The following is a 24,516-nucleotide window of genomic DNA, read 5'->3' on the forward strand; positions in this document are numbered from 1 at the left end:
GAAGGTGAGGGACCCGTGGCTCCTCCCACACCATTCCGGGAGCTGTGGGCGTATGGCCTCTATGGTTCGCACGCCGTATTCGGCGTGCATTAGGCCACTCGCCCAGAGCTCCACGGTCGTCCTCCTCCTCGCCTCCCGGGCACGGGAGAGCTCCTCCGGGGCATCGTGATGCAACCTGCACGTTACTGAGAAGAAATTCAAAGATGTGTGAAGCCAACCAACCCGCACTTAGCCATAGTGGTTGACTATGGTCTAATCACCCTTAATTTACGGTAGTCTCTGGGCCCCTCGGTGGGGACGTTTAGTGAGCTGATGATAAGCAATTTCTACAGTGCGCAAGTTTTGTGCTTTATTTAATTAATGCACTTTGCTTTTATTCTTTATGTACACAAATTCGAACAAATCGTATATATTTTTTCTATACCTGATAAACTATTTGGTATACTTCGAAGTATTTTAGTCTATTTATGAGATCAAATTTATATTCAGTATTTATTTGACTAATACATAACAAATTTTTATTGTAGCAGTGTGGTCGTTTTATATAAATAAAATATGATTCAGATTGACCGTGACATCATTTAACTGATTTACTTTTTTAAATATATGTATCTTAAGTCATTAAAAATAGAATTATAGTTACTGCTCGTGAACTCTTTGACCTGGTATGGAATGTCACATATTTTTAGGTCCTCTATATTATTAAATGAGTCATTATTATATAATCAAATAATATTTATTGATCTATTGGATTTCTCGATCGTTATAGAACATTTTTACTACGACAACTGTTACCTGTTGGGCTGATCTGCCTACCAATTGGCCCAATGGTTTTTTTCCTAGAAAGGTTGAGTATAACAAAAGTTATTGTTATTTTATTGGTAATTAACACATGGGCAGTAGTTTTGTTGGGTACATCGCTTATTTTAGACAAGTACAGATCTGTCAGAATCGGAAAGAGAACTCAGAAAGTTATTTCGTATCATCTTTAATTCTTCGTAACTTGAAATATTCCCATAACGCTTTCTGACAACAGGAAAGATCTGAACAAAGCATAGGTTTCAAGAGGTCCGAGCTGAGTTTGATGTATCGAGCGTGCGGTAGGTACGGGCGGATCGGAACACGAGCGGCGAAGGTTAACAAGGTGCTAAAGTAAATGTTAATATGAAAATCTTTATGTGATATAAAATAACCATCAAATATTTTTTTTATAAACACAATCTAATATTTTGTATATTCTTTTAATTGATATCATTTGTCATATTTATTCAATTTCGTGCTCTGTTTTTATTCAGTTTGTTACTTGTTGGTTGTTTTGTTAAAAAATTGACGTATACAATTAAACCTGACGCTTACTTACAGATTGCTGTTGCCCGCGACTCCTTCCGCGTGGAATAAAACATAATTGGTAATTACAGACAGTGTTCTACTATCCACACCAAATTTACCGTCCGAGATACCGTCTATAAACATCCAAACTTTGGCATTTGATATATTTTTGAAGAACATGAATTATTTAGATACTTAGCAATATTCAAATATAAGCATTTCCACTCGATGATTCAGAAAAAAAAAACTGAAATCGTAGAAAAAATGAAAAATTATGTTTTTAAACCATAATTTAAATGCGTTCTGTTTAATGGGTGACATCTTTAAATTGATCAGATTACAGATAACGACCCAAAAGTATATCGCGTTACATATAAATAAAAAGCAATATGTTTAAATTATTCCATTACCTACTTTGCTTATCATCATCATCATCAGGTCACTATACGTCCACACTGAGGGGCTCGGAGCATATCCTAACTTAGGGGTGACTAGCCCGTAGTTAACCACGCCGGCCGAGTGCGTGTTGGTTTGCTTATAAAAAAAAATAACACGATCGAAACTATATCCATCTAAATATTAGCAATATAGTTGTATATATTGTCATCATTTTCATTTACTTTTACAATACATAGTACAATATCACATACAAATGGCACCACGGTTGAAAACGGTTATCGAGTCTTTCTAGACTTGTCAAGCCGCCGCTGCCACACTGTCTGCTCGGTCGCTTGAATAATTTGCATAAAACTTATGAGGACACAACGTGACCGACCAATCACACGCTCAACAACTCTCGTAAATTATCAACATCTAAATAAAAATAAGGCAAAGAACACCTGACCGTACAGCCAGATTGTAAAATGTTACCATTGTGATTTATTTAACGCCGCGATCACGATTAATAGCTAAATATTAATTAGATAAAGTCACGGGTCAATAATCTGTTTATTTTTTAAATAATTTATATTTATAGTACACAGCTGACTACATATCGTTGTTCTGCTTTTAATTTTATTAAATATTTTTAGATTTTATAAAAACGTGTTATACATAAAAAATTATACATAGTTACCAATATGATAATATAACCAAAGTTTTTTTTTTTACTTTAACGACACGTTTAATTTTTAATAATTAGTGTTAATTTTGTGTAGTGGTCACGACTATTCTTTATGCATTCTTTTGTGACTTGATGAGTAGACTTTAAGGATGATTTAACTGTTAAAAACGTTAAAATAAACTCCGTAACGACCAAATATTATGTAACTCGATGCAATTTTATAATTTGGGAAGAGATTTATTCAACCATAAAAAACATTAAATATTAATCAGGTTTACTTTAAAACAACAATATTTTCGTGTTAATTGTTTGATATAAAATTTTATTTTAAAGGATAAAGAACACGTTCATGCAAAAACATTTATTAGAATAAACTCTGTGTTATGTTTGTGTGTATTAAAAGTCTGACGTATATGAATTCAAATAGGTCACCTTAAAAAAGTTTTTAATTAAAATAATTGATTTTAAAAGCAAATCAAAATGTTGAATACTTCTTAAGATATATGAAACAAATATTTGAGACACAACATTTAGCAATAAGTGGGATAAAATCTAAAGCGTAACTAACGGTGTATTTAAATATCATCTTCAGTAAAGGCGGTCAAATGTTGTATTTAAAATTATCTTTTTTTAAATATAATAACGATCGGTGAAAGACCTGGTAAATTAGGCAAATCTCTAAATTTATTATAATGTTTTATAGCTTGTCTAACGGTGGTAAATATGAAACCATTCGTAGTCAAAACGACAAGATAATAAATAAAGCTGAACTGCTTTATTTAATATCAAGAGACATAAATCAGATCTTTTCGGCAAACTTTCGATTGTTTTGATATGAATATTATAATGAGCAAGTTCATTAAAATATAACCGTTTAATTTTGATGCATCTTTATCCCAATGTGGCTAAAATATCACAAGATAATTTTGTAACAATTTTTATAAAACTAATATCTTTATAACCTCCCGTTTATTTATCAACATTCTTTTCGGTTTCGGGTCTTTTTGGTTATTAAATTAAGGATCGGATATGTTCTTCGTATTAAAAATTATTTTATATCTTATGATAAAAATGACTCATTTATTAAAATGTCTCTTTTACTTTATAAAACAAATACGAAAACCCCTTGAATTGTGATTCGAACCTTATGTCTTTATGCATCATACTTTTATACTAAACTTTGTTGGAAAGGAAAGTATCGGAGATTTTTTTTACCCTCATGATAAAGATTTTGTAGCGATCCTTACAACTTACAGTGCGTAAGTAAAATACTGTAATTTTAGAAGTCACACATGAAAGAGTACAAGACTCGTATACAAAATAACGTAACTGAGGGTCTATCCCGAAAATTGACGAGAAAGTATTCGTAACGCCTTGGACAAAATTTGTTATTTTATTGTTTTACATTATCCAGCATAAAGTACCGTTTACGAAAACACATATCGCAAACATTCGTGATAGACTATCTGAGAAAAGAAATTGACATATTGCGTTTATCATCGTAACACTTTTAAATTTCATACGAAACAAAAAGTGGTCTGTCCGTTGTAATGACTAATAATTGATATTAAAAAGCAATAAATCATAAGATATAATTAACAAGTGTCTGTTTAAAAAGGTAAGACATGGAGAAAAGACAAAGAAATTTTTTACAAGAACATAATTGCTACCGGGATGCACCCGTGCTCCATTGTTTAACGTTCTTCAATTTAGTCACATTAATATTTACTTATTCCAAATATACATTTCCTTTTAAATGAATAATGATTTTATAAAAACTTTTAAACATAAACTCATATTTATGATGATTGATAATGATTATTTTCTTTAACCTTATTCATATGGTATTGTTATATTGTCAGTGCAAATAGTTATTAAAAAATTGTTGGAAGAAATTACTATTATTAAAAGAATTCGTCGTGTAATTAATTTACACTAGCTCATATTGATATTAAAAATAAGTGGTGACGTCTCTTCTTTCATAAATGACGTAATTATTTATCATTATTAAAAAATATTAAAATATTTTTGGCATGCATTAAGATTTTAACAATAAAAGGAAAGAAATTCTAATATAGTGTGACGCGGAAAGTTCTTTCTTAAAAGATAAAAACACACTAACACGTTTTTAAACCGTTTTAACATATCCTTGATTACTAAGCATTCACACGTCAAATGACGTCACAATACAATAAACTTACTTCAAGTTTGTTATAGACATTGACTACCAAGAACAGCTTCTTTAAACAAAGTATCCTTATTATTTGCACCATGACCCGCGGTCTGTTCTTGGTACAAAAGAAAATATTGACTTGCAAAATATTTAGCTGTGATTTACGTTGACACAAGACAGTGCACATCTCTAGAGAAAAACGAACTCTTTGACGCACTTGACACTTGAAATAAACGAAAAACAACCGTCCTAATAACCAACATTCTCGTTTCACGATGCGCAGTTTTCTTAAAAATGTAATAATATTTACCTAACAAATGCGTCACAGGCATGTTGATTTCAACTTCTTTTTAATTTACATCTACTATTGACGCTTTTTTATTCTTAGAATTCGTAGACAAATATAAAAATTTAATTTAATTTGTTATTAGGCACAACACTTACTACAAACAACGCGTCTTCATAATAGTATGAAGAATACCTTTCGATAAAATTTTCCTTTACTGAATTTAGTATAAAAAAAATTAAGCATGTTAACTATTAATCCCATCCAATAAATGTCAAATTATTTTTTTTTCTTCCACCTATCGGCGCTCACCTCAAATAAGTTTTAATTTCTCAAGTAATTCGATACCTTGAACGTTAACAGCAGGTAGTCTGTATTTAAGACCAAGGTAACACTGTATAAAACACATTACCTAAAACTAATAACTTTTCAATATTATAATTTTGACATTCAACTTTTCTATTTTATGAAATGGTATAAATTTCATAATTAGTACATAGGGTTGATAAATTTGTGGTAAGCATACATAATATATTGCAAAACGAAATGGTACAACATATAAGGTCAAACAAATCCTTGATCATCTTGAACCTGTCCACAAACAAAATTTCGAAACTGTCTATTTAATTTGTTCGAAAAACATCAAATTGTGTTTTTCTTCGCAATAGGACTTCCTATTATGAATAATAATAATATTATTTGATTGATACATGTATGCCGTTGGGGTCAGAGTTGCTACTACAAATATTGATTTATTTTTATGAATATATTTTGGGAAGTTTAAAACGTGTCAAGAAAACAAGTTATGTAATAGTATATTTTAATACATAATGTACATAATATTGTAACCTTGACTTCTACTGAGGTTATTTCGATGCGGTCCTAATATTTTTAAAATTTTAATGTTCAAATTAATTAAGTATTTTTATTGCAATGAATTAGATGACAGCCCTGCAAATGGTCTATGGCTGCCACTAATTTCAAATCAAATTATCATTTTAATTGCCTGATATGATACCTAAATAAACGTGTTATTAATATGTAATTATGAGTTATTTTCATTATAATGTTAATACGGGGTTCATATTTAGAAATTAATTATGAACCTGATCCCATTCACGGGGTAAAATTTATCGGGGCTTATCGACAAACGTGTTTAAAATCGAAAGAAATATTTTATATCTAATTAGAATTTTTTTTACATGTAGCATTTAAGTCGCCATGTTATGAATATAACTTTAAATAAGTTTTTACAGTTAGTATTCAAGTACTGGTCGAGATAAATACCAGATTATAAAAAGGCGTACTTTATTTTATTTCGCCTCAATAATAACAGTAATTGCAGTGCAAAATCAATATTCTCAGAGAACATTTATGCGTCAAATATCAATCTTACTTCCTACAATCTTACTAATATTATAAATGCGAATGTTTAAATGGATGCATGGATGTTTGTGTCAAGGTATCTCGAGAACGGCTGAATGGATCTAGATGAAATTTGGTATGGATGTAGAACATAGTCTGGAAGAACTATGGCTACATATAATGTTTTTTTAGTTCCGCGCGGACAGAGTCGCGGGTGAAAACAAGTGGTCTATTGACCACTTGTTTTCAAGAATTTATAAATAGATAATATTTTTCTCGAACACGCATATACATAAATTATTTGAATGTATTTATTACATAATATTATTTGGCATATAGCAATTAATCATCGATAATGTATTCATATATCGAGTGATTCAGCAGTTGTATAACTGCTTCAGTATTTCGAACATCCACGTGATTATTAGGGTGGCTACACACAGAGCTCGATAGCTACCGATATCGCCTGCTCGGATCTGTCTGTATGCAGTAACCTTTATTGTTATTAGAAACAGCTTGAAATGTTTCTAGGAGTTTTAATCAACAAAAAATTTTGTACAAATTTATGTATGTAGGAATAAGAGAAATTACAGGAACTATATATTAACGTCAACATATTGTGGTCTTGTAAAGATTTTCTTAAGTATAATAAATGTCAATACAAATTATTTAGTATATATAGTACTGTTAAGCAATCGTTAAACTAATATATGTGTTTAAAATAACATTAAAACGACTTCCTATGTTGATGCTGATACAAACATTATTTGACCTTAATAAACAAATATGTATTGTTAATTATCCATAACTAACGGCATTTAAATATTAGACAGGAGCTCAGAGGTCATAAGTGAAGATATTAAAACTGCATACTGTTTGATCCTAATACGTAAGTATACCACTAACCCAGAAATAGAGGTCATCTGGTCGTAACAGTACATTGACCTCCATGGTCTCGTATTTCTCCGATGTCAAGGTGCATCTTTATTTCGGCCTAAATCATTTGTAAACTCCGTTATAACCTTTTGTGTTTCCAAATTCAAATTTTCTGTGCTCGCTTGATGTATTTTTTTTTCGCGGTAAAATATTTTACGACGTTAACCAATCTCCAACTTCCAGTTAAATTATAATAAATGTCAAAGGAAAAGGTGACAGTGTGGTAAAAGTAAAGGCCATATATCGGTCGTAAGTTCAGTATGTTAAAAACATAAATAATTATACGCCTTGATTAATTATACGCCCTGTTCAACAAAAACTTCAACCTTTTGACTAAATATTGAAGGTTAAATAAAGACAATAAAATATTGTGTATTAAGTAACAATTTTGGCTATATTTAAATAAAAAGCTATGAGGTAATTAAAAAGTTAAATTTAAGATTTTATTGATTTATGATAAACATACCTTTCCTCACATGTTTTTTACACCTTGATAACATTACGTGCTCCATTGCAGATCCTAGATTTCAAAGTGACTCGGTGGCTTAAGGGTTAAGCATTTAACTTGTAATCTGTCGGTCCTGGGTTCGAATCACGCCATGTACCAACGTGATTTCGATTTACATATGTATATTTATCTTAAGGTGAAGAAAACCATCGTGATGAAACCTGTAAATATCGGGATATGTGTGAAGGCAACCAACCCGCAGTGGCCCGTGGTAACCATACCCTAGTCACCCCTAACTTAGGATACGCTCCGAGCACCTCAGTAGAGACGTATAGCAAGCTAATGACAATATACTCCATTGCAAACTTAATATAACCCATTTGGCTTTTTCATATTCCAAAAGAAGTATATATTAAAATAATATTTTTGTAGACCTTATAATGAATACACGAAAAAATCGAATTGAACATGATTTAGGTACTTTGAGTCATGAACACAATGAACTCTTATTTGTATAAAATAAGTGTGCCGATAAAATTAACAGTAGAACGGTAACAATACTAATTGAATATACATTTCTACTTTTATACATCGATAGATAAGATGAAGATAAATAAAAAGAGACGTGAATAAGGTTTTTCAGTAAACTTCCACGATACTGTCTACTCTTATTTGAAACTAAGTTTTGTTTGATTTATCATTAGCGAAAAGTTTGTGTCTGTTGGCGTGCTGGCGTCAATTGTAAAAAAATACTTGACTGTAAAGAAGTTAGCACACTGTCCTTTGTAAACACGAGAAGTTTTCTAAGAAAAGAAAACCAGCAAAGTTCTCTTTACGTTTCCACAACCAATGAACAATTACAAGCTAGTAAAGGAATAAAACATAGAAAATCATATCTTTGTGCAAGACAGAATTTGTCCCATCAATATTAGGTTATTCATGCCTATACATTGTCTTAGGGAAAGGGTAAGTTCAGGGCATTTATTAATAATATTTTCTAAAAATTCTACTAATATATACTGTCTAGAATTAATTACCGAGCGTACAAATAAATAGTAATTATTTCAACAGTAATTTTCGGAGTTACATTACGGCGAGTGTAAACGGTTCTTTATTTACTGATATAGACACCACAATGTAAATATTGGTTTTACATTTGAATGAACTGTACAAATGAATTAAAGGTCATGACTTTACGCCATTAAATATCAAACAAAATACAGATTTAATTACCATTATTAAATTCAGAATGGTAATTTGAATTTGGTTGAAAGCATAAAAAATAATGGTTTACTTTTATTTGACTCGGTTGCCAATGTAAAGACACATTATTGTTGTAAATTAACAAAATCTAATTAACTTTAAGTTTTAATTATTGAATCTGAAATAATAAAAATTAAAGATAAAATTTAAAATAGATTAAAAAATTATTTCCTAAAATTTTTCTATACCGAGCAACTCTTACGTAATTATTTTCAAATTCATAAATATTTTAATATTCAACACAATTATAAGAAATAATTGTTTTGTACGATTTATTGATTTCTAGTCATTCAATGCAAAATATATTTATTATAGACGTACTTTAATTTGTAAAAACAGTTGACGCAACCAGTAGTATGTTAGCAATATTTTTCCATACAAAAACTCAACAACCTGTTTCCAAACAATACTTCGTTTACACAGGTTAAATGTTAAGGTAATCAGTACAAACGATGTCCAAGATTAATTTAACACAATATGCGACTTCCTACTTTAAATTTATAAAATGCTTAAGCTCACTAATATTTTCTATTCATAGTTAGCTAAACGAATAAAATACTAAGACGATTATTAGTTCCTGACAGCTATAAATGTTTGATTCAATTCACTATACTTAATTACAGTTCTATTTAGTATTTACATAAGGTCGCAGTTGTTTCTATTAAGAAGGAAAATAATGCTTATGTAGTCAAGGTTTGATGTTAAACATAACTTTTAAAGACTAATAAAATTGTCCTCCCATAATTCATAGTAACCATGAAAATATAAATAATACATTGTAAAATATAACAAACTGCATTGATTGGATAACAGCAAATATTTTATTTAGTTTATTTAGGAGTCTTATTATAATAAATTTTCGGAACGCATTTTCAATTTAAACTCAAAATCTAGTAAACTTCTAGTCAGTTTAAAAATTAATAAAAAAATGGGAGCCACATGCAAGCAAAACCTTTCGATCAAAAAGCAAATTTTCAAAATCGGAGCACCAGGGGCGGAGTTACGCGGTAACACATAAAAAAAGAACATACAGACGAATTGATAACCTCCTTCTTTTTGAAGTTGGCTAAAAACTCGGAGAAACTCCTCATTAATTTATTGCACGATTAATTTAGACATTTTATTACATATTTACTCTACTACAACTAATTTTAAATAAGATATTTTTAAAGCATTTACCTACTTCTACTTTTACCTCACACATTGTTCTTGAATCGCCATCGAAAATTTAAACCGGATTAAATTGCTTCCACTTGAGAAAAGAACCATCGAGATAATTGACAATCATTCATTTTTCCAATCATATTGGTTTTGATTGAAATAATTATCTTGAGGAAATTGCAGTGCAAGGGGAAATTGATGGAGGATTATAGAGGGCTTTGGTTCTGTTACATGTATATTTAACGATATATTATCATTTTTATTACTCTTCCAACGACTATAAGAGGACTGGCTTACAGATGCTACAGGCTTGTTGTTCCACAGAACTTTGTTAATAGCTTTCATTTACTTTTTAATTACCGTGAGAAATATTTTATATCTTAGTCGTTCTAATTGCGAATTTTATCATCAGTTTGTGCTTTTCAAACAGGTAGTGTGTTCAGTTTGTTTAACATGTATTAGTATCTTCTTTATTTTTAAATGTCTTGAAAGAAATTTAAAAATTTAAAAGAATATTGAACCATAATACTCAGCTCAGCTAATTGAACTTTTTAGCCGCAAACCATAGAACACTTTCTTTTAATCTATGAATATTTAATCAATGAATATTTAAACTAACTACCAGCGTAGAATGTATCGAGCAGTAATTTTACAAGTAGGTGCAGCTTACTATGTTGGCTGACTTTATCTCATAAAGAACTACTATAAAGAGAATCGAGTATATTCGGGTAAAATTGGTATCGTATAATTATAGGTTAACTTTATCATGAGGATGTAAAACTTTATGACTTTTTTCAATGATTTATTTAACGTAGTGATTTCTCCGATAACATATATAAATAAGGCAGTTTAATAAATACGTACAAAAGATGTTTCATTATATTCATGCTCATAAATTCATTACAATGTTGCAGATTATTTAAAGAGTTGTGTTACTTGGAAAGAATCATATTAATAAGATCGTAAGTTATATGAACGTTAAGGTCAAAAATTTAATGTAATGACTCCTTGAAATTTCATTAATAGTATATTTCAAAGTAAAGCAAAGGTCCTCAGGCATTAGATGCAATTCATGAACATTACAAGAAATTCACACGCTCTAAATTCGAGATAAGTTTTATCGCTTAGTTATTATATTGTTTCGGTATTATTTTTTAATGAAACCAGTATATTTTATAAAAAGTAAAGAAATTTACATTTTATAAATTATTCAATTAATATTAATTAGTTCATAACCTATTTGTTATTTTTTTTATCACGATTAAATTCAAATCGTGGTTACAGTACATAGGGACGGACGGTTTCAGGGTCGATTCCGTAAAAAGTTTAAATTATCAAAATCAAAGAAGTAATGAAAAATATTATTATAAAGATTACGAATCTCAAGTTACGGGTTTCGATTTTACATTTTTTTATTAAAAATTTTATCTTCAAAATTTCTGTTTAAAGATTGTTTTACCATTTTACCTTCCAACGTGATTCATTCACTTTTATACATAACCAATAAAATTTCCAACAGGTAAATGAAGTTAATTAAAATACAAGCGAACCTCTTAAAGGTTAATGACGATTTTCTAAGTAGTTTTATATGTGTTTCGAAAAATTAAATGATATCATACCTGATAAAGATTCATAGAAAGAGAAAAACAAGATCAGTATAACGGCAGCCAGTTTCCAGAATAATTAATTAATGTTTTCAATTTAATAGCTCAACATTAATCGCGAGATCGTTTTGATTAGAATGATAATTTGATTGCGAATCGGTGAGACAGAGTGGCGACATCTGAACTAAGACAATTTTAAAAACTTTATTTAATATTCATTTTATATGAAATTTATAAAAAAAATAAAACGTCAAACAGAAGAATTCAGTCATCACTTTGTCGTAATTTATAACGATAACAAATGATTAATATCAATAAATAATTGTTTTGAATAAAAATGAATAAAGCCTAAATAACTGTTTTATAAAAATATTATTTTGATAAATTATTATCATATTTCATTATTCAGAAAATATCTGTACAATTTATAATTACTTCTTCAAACTTAAGTCAACAGCTTTTCATTTCGTAGCATTTTTCTTGTATGCAATTCTAACATTGTTAAAAACAGGGGAAAAAGTATGTCTATTCTTTATCGGACAAAACTATGTTGTCAAACTAATAATATAACTCTTCCATCCTATCTATATCATAGTAAACAAACTTTTAAATTAACTGTAATCATTTGTTTTTTTAATCAATACAATCAGTATCTGCTTTTAATTAACATTGTGTATTAAACCTATATTTGATTTTGAAACAACTTTTGTTCTAAATCAAAGATTTAGAACAAAAGTTGGCTCTGTGTCGGTGGGTCAAGCACTTCAAGTCTTGCAATTTGCAGGTTCTGGGTACGAATTCCGACATGTACCAATGTGTTTTTCGATTTACGATTTACATATGTACATTTATTCGACGTTCTTACGGTCAAGGAAAACATCGTGATGCGACCTGCACATATCTGAGAAGAATTTCTAAGATATGTGTGAAGTCAACCAACTCGCACTTGGCCAGCGTGGTTGACTGTGGCCTAATCGCCCTTAACTTAGGGTGGGCTCCGAGCCCCTCGGTGGGGACGTATAGTGAGCTGATGATGATGAAAGCTAATTATTAGACATCCATACATTTTACTGCACAACCAGTTTTGTAGACGAGAAAAAAATTGTAAACATAAAACAATTATTACGATTTTTTTCTAAGATTATTTGAACATGATCTTAGCAGGATATAACGTGTTGTTCTTAGACAAACTTATGTAACGTGAGAATACACCGTATGTTGATTTACCTACATACATATATAATACATGTCGATGACCTCGTTGCTTATGTATAAGATATATATACTTAATTGCTACGAAAAGTCTCACAAAATTGGTTGCATAAAAATGCACTTTCAATTCAAAGTAATAGTTCGTTTTTACTACTTTAAAATGTTGGCTTCTTTACAATATAATATATAATTTAACGGATAAAATGTTACATACTACAAAACGCATTACATTTACAAAAAAATGCATGATATACAAAGTATTACGTAAAAGTGAACGATGCTTTTTCCCTTAAAATACGTTTTTTAGCCGACTTCAAAAAGAAGGAGGTTATTTGTTATTCGTCGTTTTATTAGTCAAATTACAGGAAATGTAACTGTGATGCTCATATGTTCCAATTTATAGTTCGTTCAATGACGCAAATTGTTTTAGCTAAGAGAATGAATGTTAGTAGTATTTTAAACAAAAAAAAATGTAAACATAGACTTATCATGTATATAAAAGCCGAATACCAAAAACTTCATACAGGAATGAGTAAAATTTTAAATATTTAATTTTTCTTTTTTAACAAAACTTAAATTAAAAAGAAAACTGGTACTGTTAACTGCCAGTGTTCTAACGATTGCAAGTTTATGGTATAAACTTGTTTCTCTTTAATATTAAATAAAACAAATGCCTAAATGTCCCAGCGTTATGTCTATAACTGTACGTGCCAACTCTATTCAAATATTCATAAATTCTTGCTCATTAAATATATTTAACATGAAGTAAATATTAACATATAAAATTCTCTTCGATAATTGATTAGCTCTGTTAAACGAAGGGTAAATCAATAGGAGCTGCTTTAGAAGCTTCACAAATTACAAAATTATACTTAAAAGATGTAAACATAATTTTATATATTATACATGATGTAAATTTATATACCAACATAGAAAAAAAAATCAAAAATATTTTTGGTCATACTGAAATTATTCAATGGACGACCAGCAGTTAACGTTCGCCATACACGGACATCAGTTTGTAATCACCGATAAAAATACTGCCGGCGGACCACGAATAGACTGGACCAAAAATAAAATTGCAAGACTTTTAGAAGACATATTAACGAACTAAGATTTCACTAAGTAGCCTGATATTATTAAGTTCATCAAAAAATCATATTTTTGCTTTTTATAGGCACGACTGTCCATCCTTTTAAACCTGCAGGAAGTGGAAAGATTTATTTTCTATATAATTACGTTAAAGAATTAAGATATAATATAAACATGAGATATCCTCCTCTCCATCGTTTTCAAAACCCAAACTATTTTCTATAATTCACAAAAAATATTATTTGGTGTTCTAAAATAAGCTTTTAATCATCAATCTAAAATTACTAAGCTCAATATAAGACATTAAAAAATGTGGATAAAATATTTACAATGTCAAAACTACAATTTAAATTAAAATAATGGACCAATTAATTCATAACATTACCACAAAGCCGACACTTTGTCTGCCAGATCCGAACTCTGTGACCTTTCTATAAAAAATAATCTTCGATTTTTATTGTATTTCTTAAATTAATTCGAGTGTTTTTGAAGCAAAATTTAAAATAAAAATTCAATTATATTTAACTAATTTAAAATGACAAAAATTTAAATAAAACGACGTCTCTTTAAAACGCTCCGCGGTCGGCTGTTTTCAAAAAGGTCAATTACTGTTACAAAAGTTCGAATTCTTATTCATCCTATAACTAATATAAAATATTACCTCATGATATAATATATTAATACGCCCACAATCATGACTAAAATATATAAAGCGACGTGAATTAACTCTTACAAATATCATTCAATTATTTCCGAAGAAAGCTAGGAACACATCCTTGAACTAAATGTTTAACATTAAAATTTTCTCTTTTGGATGGACAACTAAAATATTTTAATATATTATTCATTCATATAATAATAAGGCTATTTATTTAAAGGTCAAATGAACTGGATTTGACTTTTAAGATATACCCAAACTGTTCTGTTTTTTAACAAACTTGCAGTTGCCCGCGATTTTGTTTGCGCGAAATAAAAAAAAAGTACTGATAATATGCCTGTATCACCCGACGATAGTGTATCTTCCCAATAGGGAAAGAAATTTTCGAATCGGTTCAGTACTTTCGGAGGCCATTGAATGCAAACAAACAAACAAATATGGTCTCTTTATATTTGCATAGTTTTATTGATAGCCGTGAACTTGATATGAAAAATACGATTCGTAGCACTCAATGTCACTCGTCTTTTACTTTATAGATTTTATATAAATGTTAAATTAAATTAAATGCATCTTTATTAACCACATCATCTAATATAATATAATTTTTTTAATTTTACATTTAACTTTTTTTTATTATTATTGATACGTATTTTAAATAAGAAAATTTAAGGACAGTTTCTATTATGTTGTCATGATAGATTTTCACAATAAAATATGATTTTCATTAGTAAATAATAAAACATGTACGTCAAAGCAAATTAATATAATTTTTACGTAAGATTGAGTAGAAATGCTTTTTGCAAGTAAATAAATGTTGGAAAATATATTAATATGCAAATTATTAAAGCACGAGCAAAAATCCACATCAGGTGGTAAACCGGACCGGTTGCTAACAGACAAGTTGTCTCCCACAAAAATCAAGTTTTTAATTAACATCTTTCTTTTACATTTAATATTAAATCAATCTTTTTATCTTTAATATTCGATCTGTGTTGTGTTAATGATATAAAACAAGTTGTGTTCAAGTTCGAATACAATTTGTATCTTCTTACTCTAAATTCCGCTATTTTGTGTGAAAATTCGTTTGATTTGTCATAGCTGTAAACTTTTTAAATTTACCTGTCAGAAATAATCTAACGTTGTTCTCTAACGTCTTCATCATTCAGTTGTTGCTTCTTCTAGCAGTCGCCCGCGACTCCGTCCATGCGGAATTAAAAAAAACGCTTTAGCCTATGTGTTCTTCCAGACTATGTTCTATATGTGTGCCAAATTTCATCAAAATACGTTGAGCCGTTCCGGAGATACCTTTAAACAAAAATTAAACCATCTATACATCTAAACATTCGCATTTATAATATTAGTAAGAAGTAAAATACTACTACTACGTCAGAATAGTCTACACGATACAAAAAATTGTCTTTTAATTTTTTATTAAACTGCAAAGCTATATCAATAAATTAATTACTCAAATATATTGGTCGTTACACATACATGAAATGACCAAAACAAATTGTACAATACGCCCTTTATACAAATTAACAAGACTACCTTTTTTCCTTATAAAATAAACGCCGTAAAATTGAGTAGCCTTTGACATAAAAAAACGTTGATTACAAATTTTTCGTTCCTTGTTTTTTAGCCGACTATAATTTCACTTAAAAACCACTTCCGGCCCGACCAATATCTGTCAACATACTTCCACCTTTGGCCATCCACACATCACAAGAACTCGATTTCATTGACAGCCGGCGGCTGCAGCATAATGACTTTTAAATTATTACAGCGGATAAAAAGTGGCCGTAAGGTGTACCTTTTAACCTTTCTTTATTTCGTTACTGAAGATACTACACGATTCCACAAATATTTATAAAATATTAAATAGCCCACCTTTCACTCGCGTCTATAAATGTTACTCTAAATAGAGCAGGAATAATAGAAAAAATAATTAGAACAAGGGTTGGTGTTAAAGGATCGTGTGTCTTGCGCGTGTGTGTACGGGCAGAGCGGCGATGTCGGCAAGCGGGCGTCGGCGTCACTCGGTCTCCATGGTAACCCAGCGGAGGGTATTTAAACGCTCGCCTAAAAGCCTCCCGTACAGATCGCAAACCTCCGGAGAGCGCGCCGCACGCTGTGCGACGGATCACCGGCGAATATCATAAGATTGAAGTTTCGTAAATATAAGTGATCAACTTTAGTTACGAATCTCAATATCGTGATTTTTTTATTTTTATTAAAAGTGTTGTGAATAAACTTTAAAAATACAATGATGCGTCTAGTGTTGTTCGTTCTGGGAGCTTTTCTCGCGACAACAGAGAGCTGTGGTCCTGGCCAGCAATTATTAAGTAAGTTTTTTTTCATTGTCTAAATGTTTTTAAAATTAATTTTCATACCATCGTTTAATTATTTTTTAATTTGCCCGAAAATAGCGTTGCTTTGCATTATTTTTTAAAAACACTACCTTATATTTAATAATATTTAATTTAATTCTATCATTATAATTTATTAATTCACAAAATTGTTACCACAAATTCGGAAAATCCTAGAATTTTAAGTGGCGAACAAATATACTCAACTTTAATTGCTTTATTATTACTTATTTTATTTCTTTTTAATTGTAACGAAATAACGCTAGTTGAAAACAAAGGGAATTATAAAATATACTTCTCTGTCATAAAAGTAATAAATTTCACTGCCGCCACCCAGTCTAGGACCTATCGATGATATTATCCAAAAATAGTCATCGCTTATTTGCATACTGGTACAAGCTGAATGACTACATCGTAAAATTTTATTGATTCGGACACCTGTAAAACACGCACTAATAAATTAGAAACATCTCACAGATTATAAAATAAATTTGATAATAATAGTGACGTAAAAGGATCTTTTGTAGACGCAAGTATTTTTACTAACGTCATTTCTATATCCTTTAAATGATTAAAAATTAAATATTTTTTTTTTAATTTCAACGTGATTATATCTTTCCATTTAATAATAAGTATTATTTTTAATATGAATGACGTACTTTGCAGGATCTGGTGGACTGAGTGCGTACGAAAAGCAAGCGATCGTGGACGCACATAATCGCCTCAGACAATCAGTTGCTTTAGGCCAGGTTTCCAGTCAACCACCGGCAGCTAATATGATGGAAATGGTAAGTTATAATATCTTTAATAACCGTGGGTTTTTGAGACCAAAATATCCGTTTAATAATTATTAAATTATTATCTATGTTATGGAAAAGATAATAACAGGGATGACAAAATGTTTCATACAAGGATTTTGGTCTCAGAAACTCATGGTAAGCAAGTTATAAAATAACAGAATTTATCCCAATTTTAATTTTTTATTAGTATTAAGACATGAAACTCCTATTTTTAAAGTAATTTCTAATGCTTAAATTTTGAAGTCCTGATAAAATGAAAATAAAAATTACGTACTAAACATTTTGTTAGTTAAATAAGCTTTTAATTAGCTTTTCCGTTTTTCATTTTCTTTCCATCACTTGACGGGTGATGAGCTCATCATCTACAATTAAGTCTCAGATATTTTATCTTCCACTAAAAGCAATAAAACCTCAACACATTATTTATTATTGCTATTTGCTATTTGCTCATATCAGTGACTCGATGTCAAGGTTGTATTTTTATTATGTAACATTTGTTAACACATTATAATACAGACGCTAAATGTTAATGGATGATTTCTGATTTTTCTTAAGTATATATACATAGTGTCTGATAAAAAGTAACGTAGTTTTCTAAAAGTTAAACGATACATTTCGTTTTTAAAAGTTTTTTAAGTTATAAAATGTTGCATTAGTGATAAACGTTTTATTGTCAACATAACCAATAATTTGGCTTCATTTTATTAAATAATTAAAATTGAAAAAAAAATCACATGACACTAAAGACTACTAAAATACAAAAGACCGGTATTTTTACATGAAAAGTAAATACTTCAAACAGAAAACTTTACTGACAAATAAAGTTATATTGGAATCGGATACAAATCAAGTCGTATTATAAGTTTTAAATAATTTTATCACATTGTTATTCACAGGTGTGGGATGATGAGTTAGCAGCGACCGCGCAACGCTGGGCAGACCACTGCACGCCTGCCCACGACCGCGCTGCGCAGCGCGACGTGGGCCGATTTCCCGTGGGACAAAACCTTGCCGCAACGTGGACAACGCGTCCGCCGTCTGCCCCCGCCGACTCCCAACCAGACTTCATGAAACAGATCAACGCTTGGTTCGACGAAGTCAGGATATACGGCTTCAAACCGATCAACGGTGGTCACGGCACAGGTCATTACTCCCAGGTAAGAGACTAAAGAGCACAAAAAAACGTTTTGAAATAGTTATACTGCAGCTTTAATATATGTTATTATAGTTCAATTTAAAAATTGAGAGTAAAGTCAAAAAAGCTACAAAGGATGATAATCCACCAATATTTATATCCAAACTCGAACATTATTATCAATCTAAAATTACTACATTTCTTTCAGTTGGTATGGGGCGAAACCTCGCACGTAGGCTGCGGCTTTACGTTCTACTACGACAACGTAAAGGGCTACACGAGGCTCTACGTATGTAACTACGGCCCGGGAGGCAACGTCATTGGATCCAAGCCTTACGAAAAGGGTTATCCTTCTTGCAGTACATTTGGACTGTCGGAATCGAAGAAATATTCAGGATTATGTGGTTAGTATTTTTTGTTAAAATATAAAGAAATATTGAATTAAATAAGGAGTAGTCAAGGTTCGTGACATGACTAACTTCAAAAGTTCTTAGAGTAAAATGGATAGAGATAATTATGTTAATCAATTATGAAACATCAGGATTTGAAGGGATGACTTATTTAATACTTAAAGATGATAATAATTAGTCTAATAAATATTTATTTTTTAATTTCAGCCGCTAGTTTCACGTCAACATCAACTTACCAAAATATAGAGAATACCAACAGCTACATATCGAATGTCATTCCAGACAGCACAGGAGACAATCAAGCCTACAACTACCAGTACAGCAACCAGTATTACAACCAGTACAGCAACCAATACCAGGTGCAGTACAGCCAACCTACGACATTCTACCAAGAGACATCGACCTTCAGGCCGCTACTAAATATACTTAAGACAGCATCAAACTTGTTCACAAAACCAAAGCCTCAAGTGAGCATAAGTACAGTGTTTGTCTAATGAAATGTTACAGTGGGTTTTCACTGCAGAAACAATTGTACAGAAACATGTAACATCCCTCTCATACGCTTTAAAGAAAAAGAGCTAACAGTATATCTTCGTTCGGATGTTTGTGCAGTGGGAACCGACTGTTACTCATTCATGCATCAATTACAGCAGTATTGTATAAATTGTGACGGTTGTTACTCGACTGATTAATTCGTAACTGTCCTGCAGTATCGGATCTCTGTAGATATATTTATTCCTTGGTTTTACAAGGGCATTAAGATTTATTATTGCTAGAGCTAGTTTTTAATGAAGCTAGTAATAAGTTGTAGGCCTGATGGTTCGCCGCCAGAGGGCCGTGCTGTCGCGGGTGACCTTCTAGTGTTAGCAAAGTATGTTGTTATTAGACTATTTAAATATATTATTTCATAAAAATAAATATTTTCTTATAAATAAAGTCTTTGAATACGTTTCCTTCAACTACTAAAATAAACAAGACAACTCAAATCATCTGGTAATATATATTATAAATAGGTTTTATAATAAAATAATGTGAATAAAAAGTAAAAACAGTTTTGTACCGTTGTCTATACGTGATACTTGATACTGATATTATGAATAGGAAAGATTTGTCTGCTTGTTTGCATTGAATTGGGTCCGAAACTACTAAACTGATTTGAAAAAAAATTCCACTGTTAAGAAGCTATCCCCGGCTGACAGAAGTTATGTTTATTATTAGATGTTTTCTTATTCCGCGCGAACACAGCCGCGGGCAGCTGCTTAGTGTATGAAATGTATAAATCTGAGATATAATAAAATATTTTAAAGCAAAACTGAACCTTTAAACTATGAAAGATGTAAAATGACAAATATATTCGGTACAATGCGATATAAAACGTGAACTTTATGGTTACATGGGAAGTAAATGTAGCCCATAAAGTTGAGCTAGCTACGTAATATCACGAGCCGTGTCTTTACAATAACTTATCATAACAAAAGTTTTAATTCTGTTTATATAGGAAGTTATTTTGCTCATCTTTTTTAATGAATTATCTTCTTCCTACAATGGCTAAGTACATATGTTCATATTGTTAATCTTAATACGTTGACCATAGCCAAGTAATCTGCAAATATCCTACATCCTTTTGAAATATGCTAATAAGAATTGCATTAAATGACATTGACTCATTGTTAATAAAATGAGTATGAGTATAAGTACACAAACGCCTACACAGTTTAAATGTCCAGAAAAATTGTTCTTGATGTTGTTTTTGTTTGACATTAAATCTTAAAATAATATTAGACAAAATCAAAGAAATATTTATTTACTTAAAAGGTATTAATAAATAAACTTTATTCTATTCGATTTCCTGTCGCTTATTTTATTTGTTTAGATCAGAATAATAATAAAAAGGTCAAATTAATAACTAATTTGATTTAATCGATTATTTTATATTTTGTTCCCATTAAGTTACCAAAATAACTTCCTTAAGATTGATTTCGACCTCTGACACCCTTCCGGTAACTTAAACTTACAAGTATATAATTTAATTTCGTAACTTTATCTTGTCAATATTCTAAAAGAAAATAGGAAATATTTTTTTGGTTAAATACAGTAGCGTAAATAGTACTTGAAAAGTTTATTGTGGAGACTGTGCTGCATTGCAAACGTTCTTTATTTCAAAGAAAAATAATTAGCTAACTTAATCAAATGAGGGTCAAAATTATTTATAGAATGCGGAACAATGTAGATCATCTGTGGTCATTATTATAAATTAATTATAACAAAATTACCTACAATATAATAAATTAACATTTTTTAACATGAGCATCGTTTAAAAGCTCTTTAAAATATTTCAAAACTTAATAAGATATTAGAACCTTGACAAAAACCTTGACCTCAGATTACTATCGACATGTTAATTGTGTGAAAAAAAAACGAACAAATAATATAAGGTGTAATAATTAAAGCCTTCCGTTTAACTCAGGCCTTAAAAATCGAACGTTACATAACGATATGTGACACGTGTTAGCAGAAAGTTCAACGCATGTTTTTATGTATTTAAACGGTTATCATTCAAACATTTTATCTATAAATTAGGATGTCCAAAACGTTGTTAAAATTAAACGATGTGACTTTGTGAGTAGGTGAAAACAAGATGTTAAATGACAACCATAAGTGTCTGAAATTTCGCATAAGGTGTGTGTGTCTTTAACACTGTTGGTGGTGGAAGAAAGTCCAAAAGAAGTGATGTAAATTATTGCCTTTTAATATATGAAGTTACATACGATCTGCTATACATCTTACTGTTTTATTATACTTAATAGTAACTTAATACTTAATAGTAACTTAATACTTAATATTAACTTACCGCTTTCTTATTTCTATTTTAATCGATTTTCTATACGATCAAGTAATTGAGAAACAAAAGGTTAGCGTGAATTGGAAATGTTATGCGGAGGGGTGACGATGATATAAACAAAAAAATTATGAGACTAAATGTAGATGGCTACAAAGTTAGAGGAAGACCAAAGAAAGCATGGATAGATAGACGTAGGACGGGGTAGATTCAGAAATGACGGCTAATATAGTATTTAGGAGTAGTATATACTGTGCCGACCCTCCGTAGGTATAAGAGCAGGTTGATGATGATGAAATTGATATTCTTTCATGTTATAGTTTTTTTGGTGATGGTAATGGTAGCCTAGAAACAGCGAAAGGTGAAGACGACATCAGTCGATAATATTGTGAAAATGGAAAACTAACAAACGATAAGAATAAAAAAATTGAACTAGCATGTATGTGCTAATGCAATTATCAGACTTTATGTTTCGTTCGCTGTTAGTACTCATTATAGACGAATATTTGTTCAAGACTCGTCATAGAAAAGTGTTCGCGAACATAGAAATAAAATAATTGTAGCCTTATAAAGAAGAACAACTTTCATTTATGTTTTTTTTAAGAACCTAGAACTATCGTTTTAAATTTGATGTTTTTATATTGTAAGCTTTTATTTGTTTAATTTAATTGTGCATAAACCAACTTTATGATCGCATACAATGAAGAATATTATAATTTTATTGAACGTTGTTAAGTTCCATTCTTTTAAGGTGTTAAATATTTAAAAGTTTTTATGAAAGTCTGATATTAATCGGACATAAATGTAAGCATGTACGACCTCATATTTCCGTATCCGATTAAACGAACAATACTAAAAATTCGAACTTATTGAATTCAAATTTCCGAATATGTTCGTTATTCACAAACAGTGAATAATATAAGAAAATTTATTGAACATTAAATACAGTATGAAAAGCATAAAACTTGTATAAACAACATAAGCGTCAGAGTACGTCATCATTATGTAGGAGTACGTCACAATACGGTTACGTGATCATTTTAACATATTACGATGGAAATAGATTCATCACACTTGACAGTAAGTTAAATAAAGACATAATCATGGATGCATAATAGCTTTGGTGATCCCTTTAAATCTAAAAGAAACGTTATCTACTTTTAAACATTATCAAGTAGAATCTTTTGGCGCGAATGGCCCGCTTTCATTACCAAGTCAAGTGTCAGATTGATTAGTGAGGAGACATAGTCGTTGACATTTTAATAAAGCTCGTGTTGCGCCGATACACCGGCACTGTGTCGGATTTTCTTCCTAACACTACTTACAGTGCTTTTTTTAAATTTAATTTTAATAAGCATTTGTACCAAATCCTTTAAAAACTGGATTCATTAAATAAGATCTAATTGTACGATGTTTTTTTCTAATGAATCTTACGTCATATGCCCCTGACTATGTAAACAAAACAATGTTAGTGTCGACAAAAACTACAATTTTATAATTCGAATGCGTTTCGAATCGATAAATGACTTTTGTTTTAATCGAAGTAAACAAAATTCCATAATTTTATTATATTTGATTGCCGAGATTTGACGCAAATGACCGTAATTAAAATACATTGTGGAGCTATAACAGGATCTTTAAGATAATCAGTATACGCTAAACGAATGGGGGAGCTGGAAAGTCCTTTTTGTTTATTAAGAACCCATTTGAAAACTAGTCTAAATAAATACAATTAGATCCACCACTATGACAGACGCGGTTGATACCGAAAATCAAAATAGCAAAGTATTTTTGATAAAAACTTAAAAACATGTGATTTTTGGGGGGACTTCTACATTGTCTATAATTTCGGCCATTTTAAATTTCCAATTATTTAAATGAAAAGTGATTAATATTCTTAATTTCTTTATACTATTTGTTTACCATTGATTGTTATAATGTTTTAAAACAAAAAACTTAGCTAAAACTTAAAAGCTTTAAAATTAGTGACATCTATCGAACTCTTACGGAACTAAGAAGCCTTATTTAAGTTTCGTATTCTGGATGTGTAAAAATTATTCAAAAATGGTGTGCAGTAATTTATTTGTTAAATAATTAATTTTAATTATTTCACAGATATTTGATAACGTTCATATAACTTCGTAGTCGGACTAATAAAGAAGTTTTAACATAGATGGCGGTGTTACTAATCAGAATTTTATAGGAGCTATAAATTAGGCTAATGAAAAATTCAATATCCATGTAAATAAACATAATGTTTGTTTTATTATTGCAAATTACCGTAGGTTACATAGCCTAAACACTACCGAAAAAAGTATATTGCAATGAGAATGACAACGTGGTTTTGTTTACAAGTATGGGTAGTAGAAAACCAAG

At 30.2% G+C, this 24,516-nt stretch overlaps 2 protein-coding genes across 3 annotated transcripts in view; one reads left to right on the forward strand and one right to left on the reverse strand.

Annotated features, from left to right (window-relative positions):
* The window catches only part of LOC106115970 (corticotropin-releasing factor-binding protein), a 103,026-nt gene that overhangs the window by 44,935 nt on the left and 33,575 nt on the right, over positions 1-24,516 (reverse strand). The window lies entirely within an intron of this gene.
* Positions 16,699-20,231, forward strand: LOC106115971 (venom allergen 5). Of its 2 annotated transcripts, none has more exons than XM_013309661.1 (5): positions 16,699-16,932; positions 17,623-17,744; positions 18,653-18,913; positions 19,100-19,295; positions 19,509-20,231. In XM_013309661.1, exons 1-5 carry the CDS (start codon positions 16,854-16,856, stop codon positions 19,793-19,795), a joined length of 945 nt encoding a protein of 314 aa, XP_013165115.1. In that variant the 5' UTR covers positions 16,699-16,853; the 3' UTR covers positions 19,796-20,231. The 2 variants fall into 2 exon arrangements, with proteins under 2 accessions (XP_013165115.1, XP_013165116.1); XM_013309662.1 differs by having other exon boundaries at positions 19,584-20,231.

Source organism: Papilio xuthus, unplaced genomic scaffold, assembly GCF_000836235.2.
Source record: "Papilio xuthus unplaced genomic scaffold, Pxut_1.1 DF827777.1, whole genome shotgun sequence".
Taxonomy (NCBI): domain Eukaryota; kingdom Metazoa; phylum Arthropoda; class Insecta; order Lepidoptera; family Papilionidae; genus Papilio; species Papilio xuthus.

Excerpts from the sequence above, each read along its gene's own strand:
- LOC106115971 (XM_013309661.1), top strand. The coding sequence starts at position 16,854 with ATGATGCGTCTAGTGTTGTTCGTTCTGGGAGCTTTTCTCGCGACAACA. Across the intron at positions 16,933-17,622 it reads TCCTGGCCAGCAATTATTAA|GATCTGGTGGACTGAGTGCG; the intron begins GTAAGTTTTTTT and ends CGTACTTTGCAG. Across the intron at positions 19,296-19,508 it reads GAAATATTCAGGATTATGTG|CCGCTAGTTTCACGTCAACA; the intron begins GTTAGTATTTTT and ends TTTTAATTTCAG.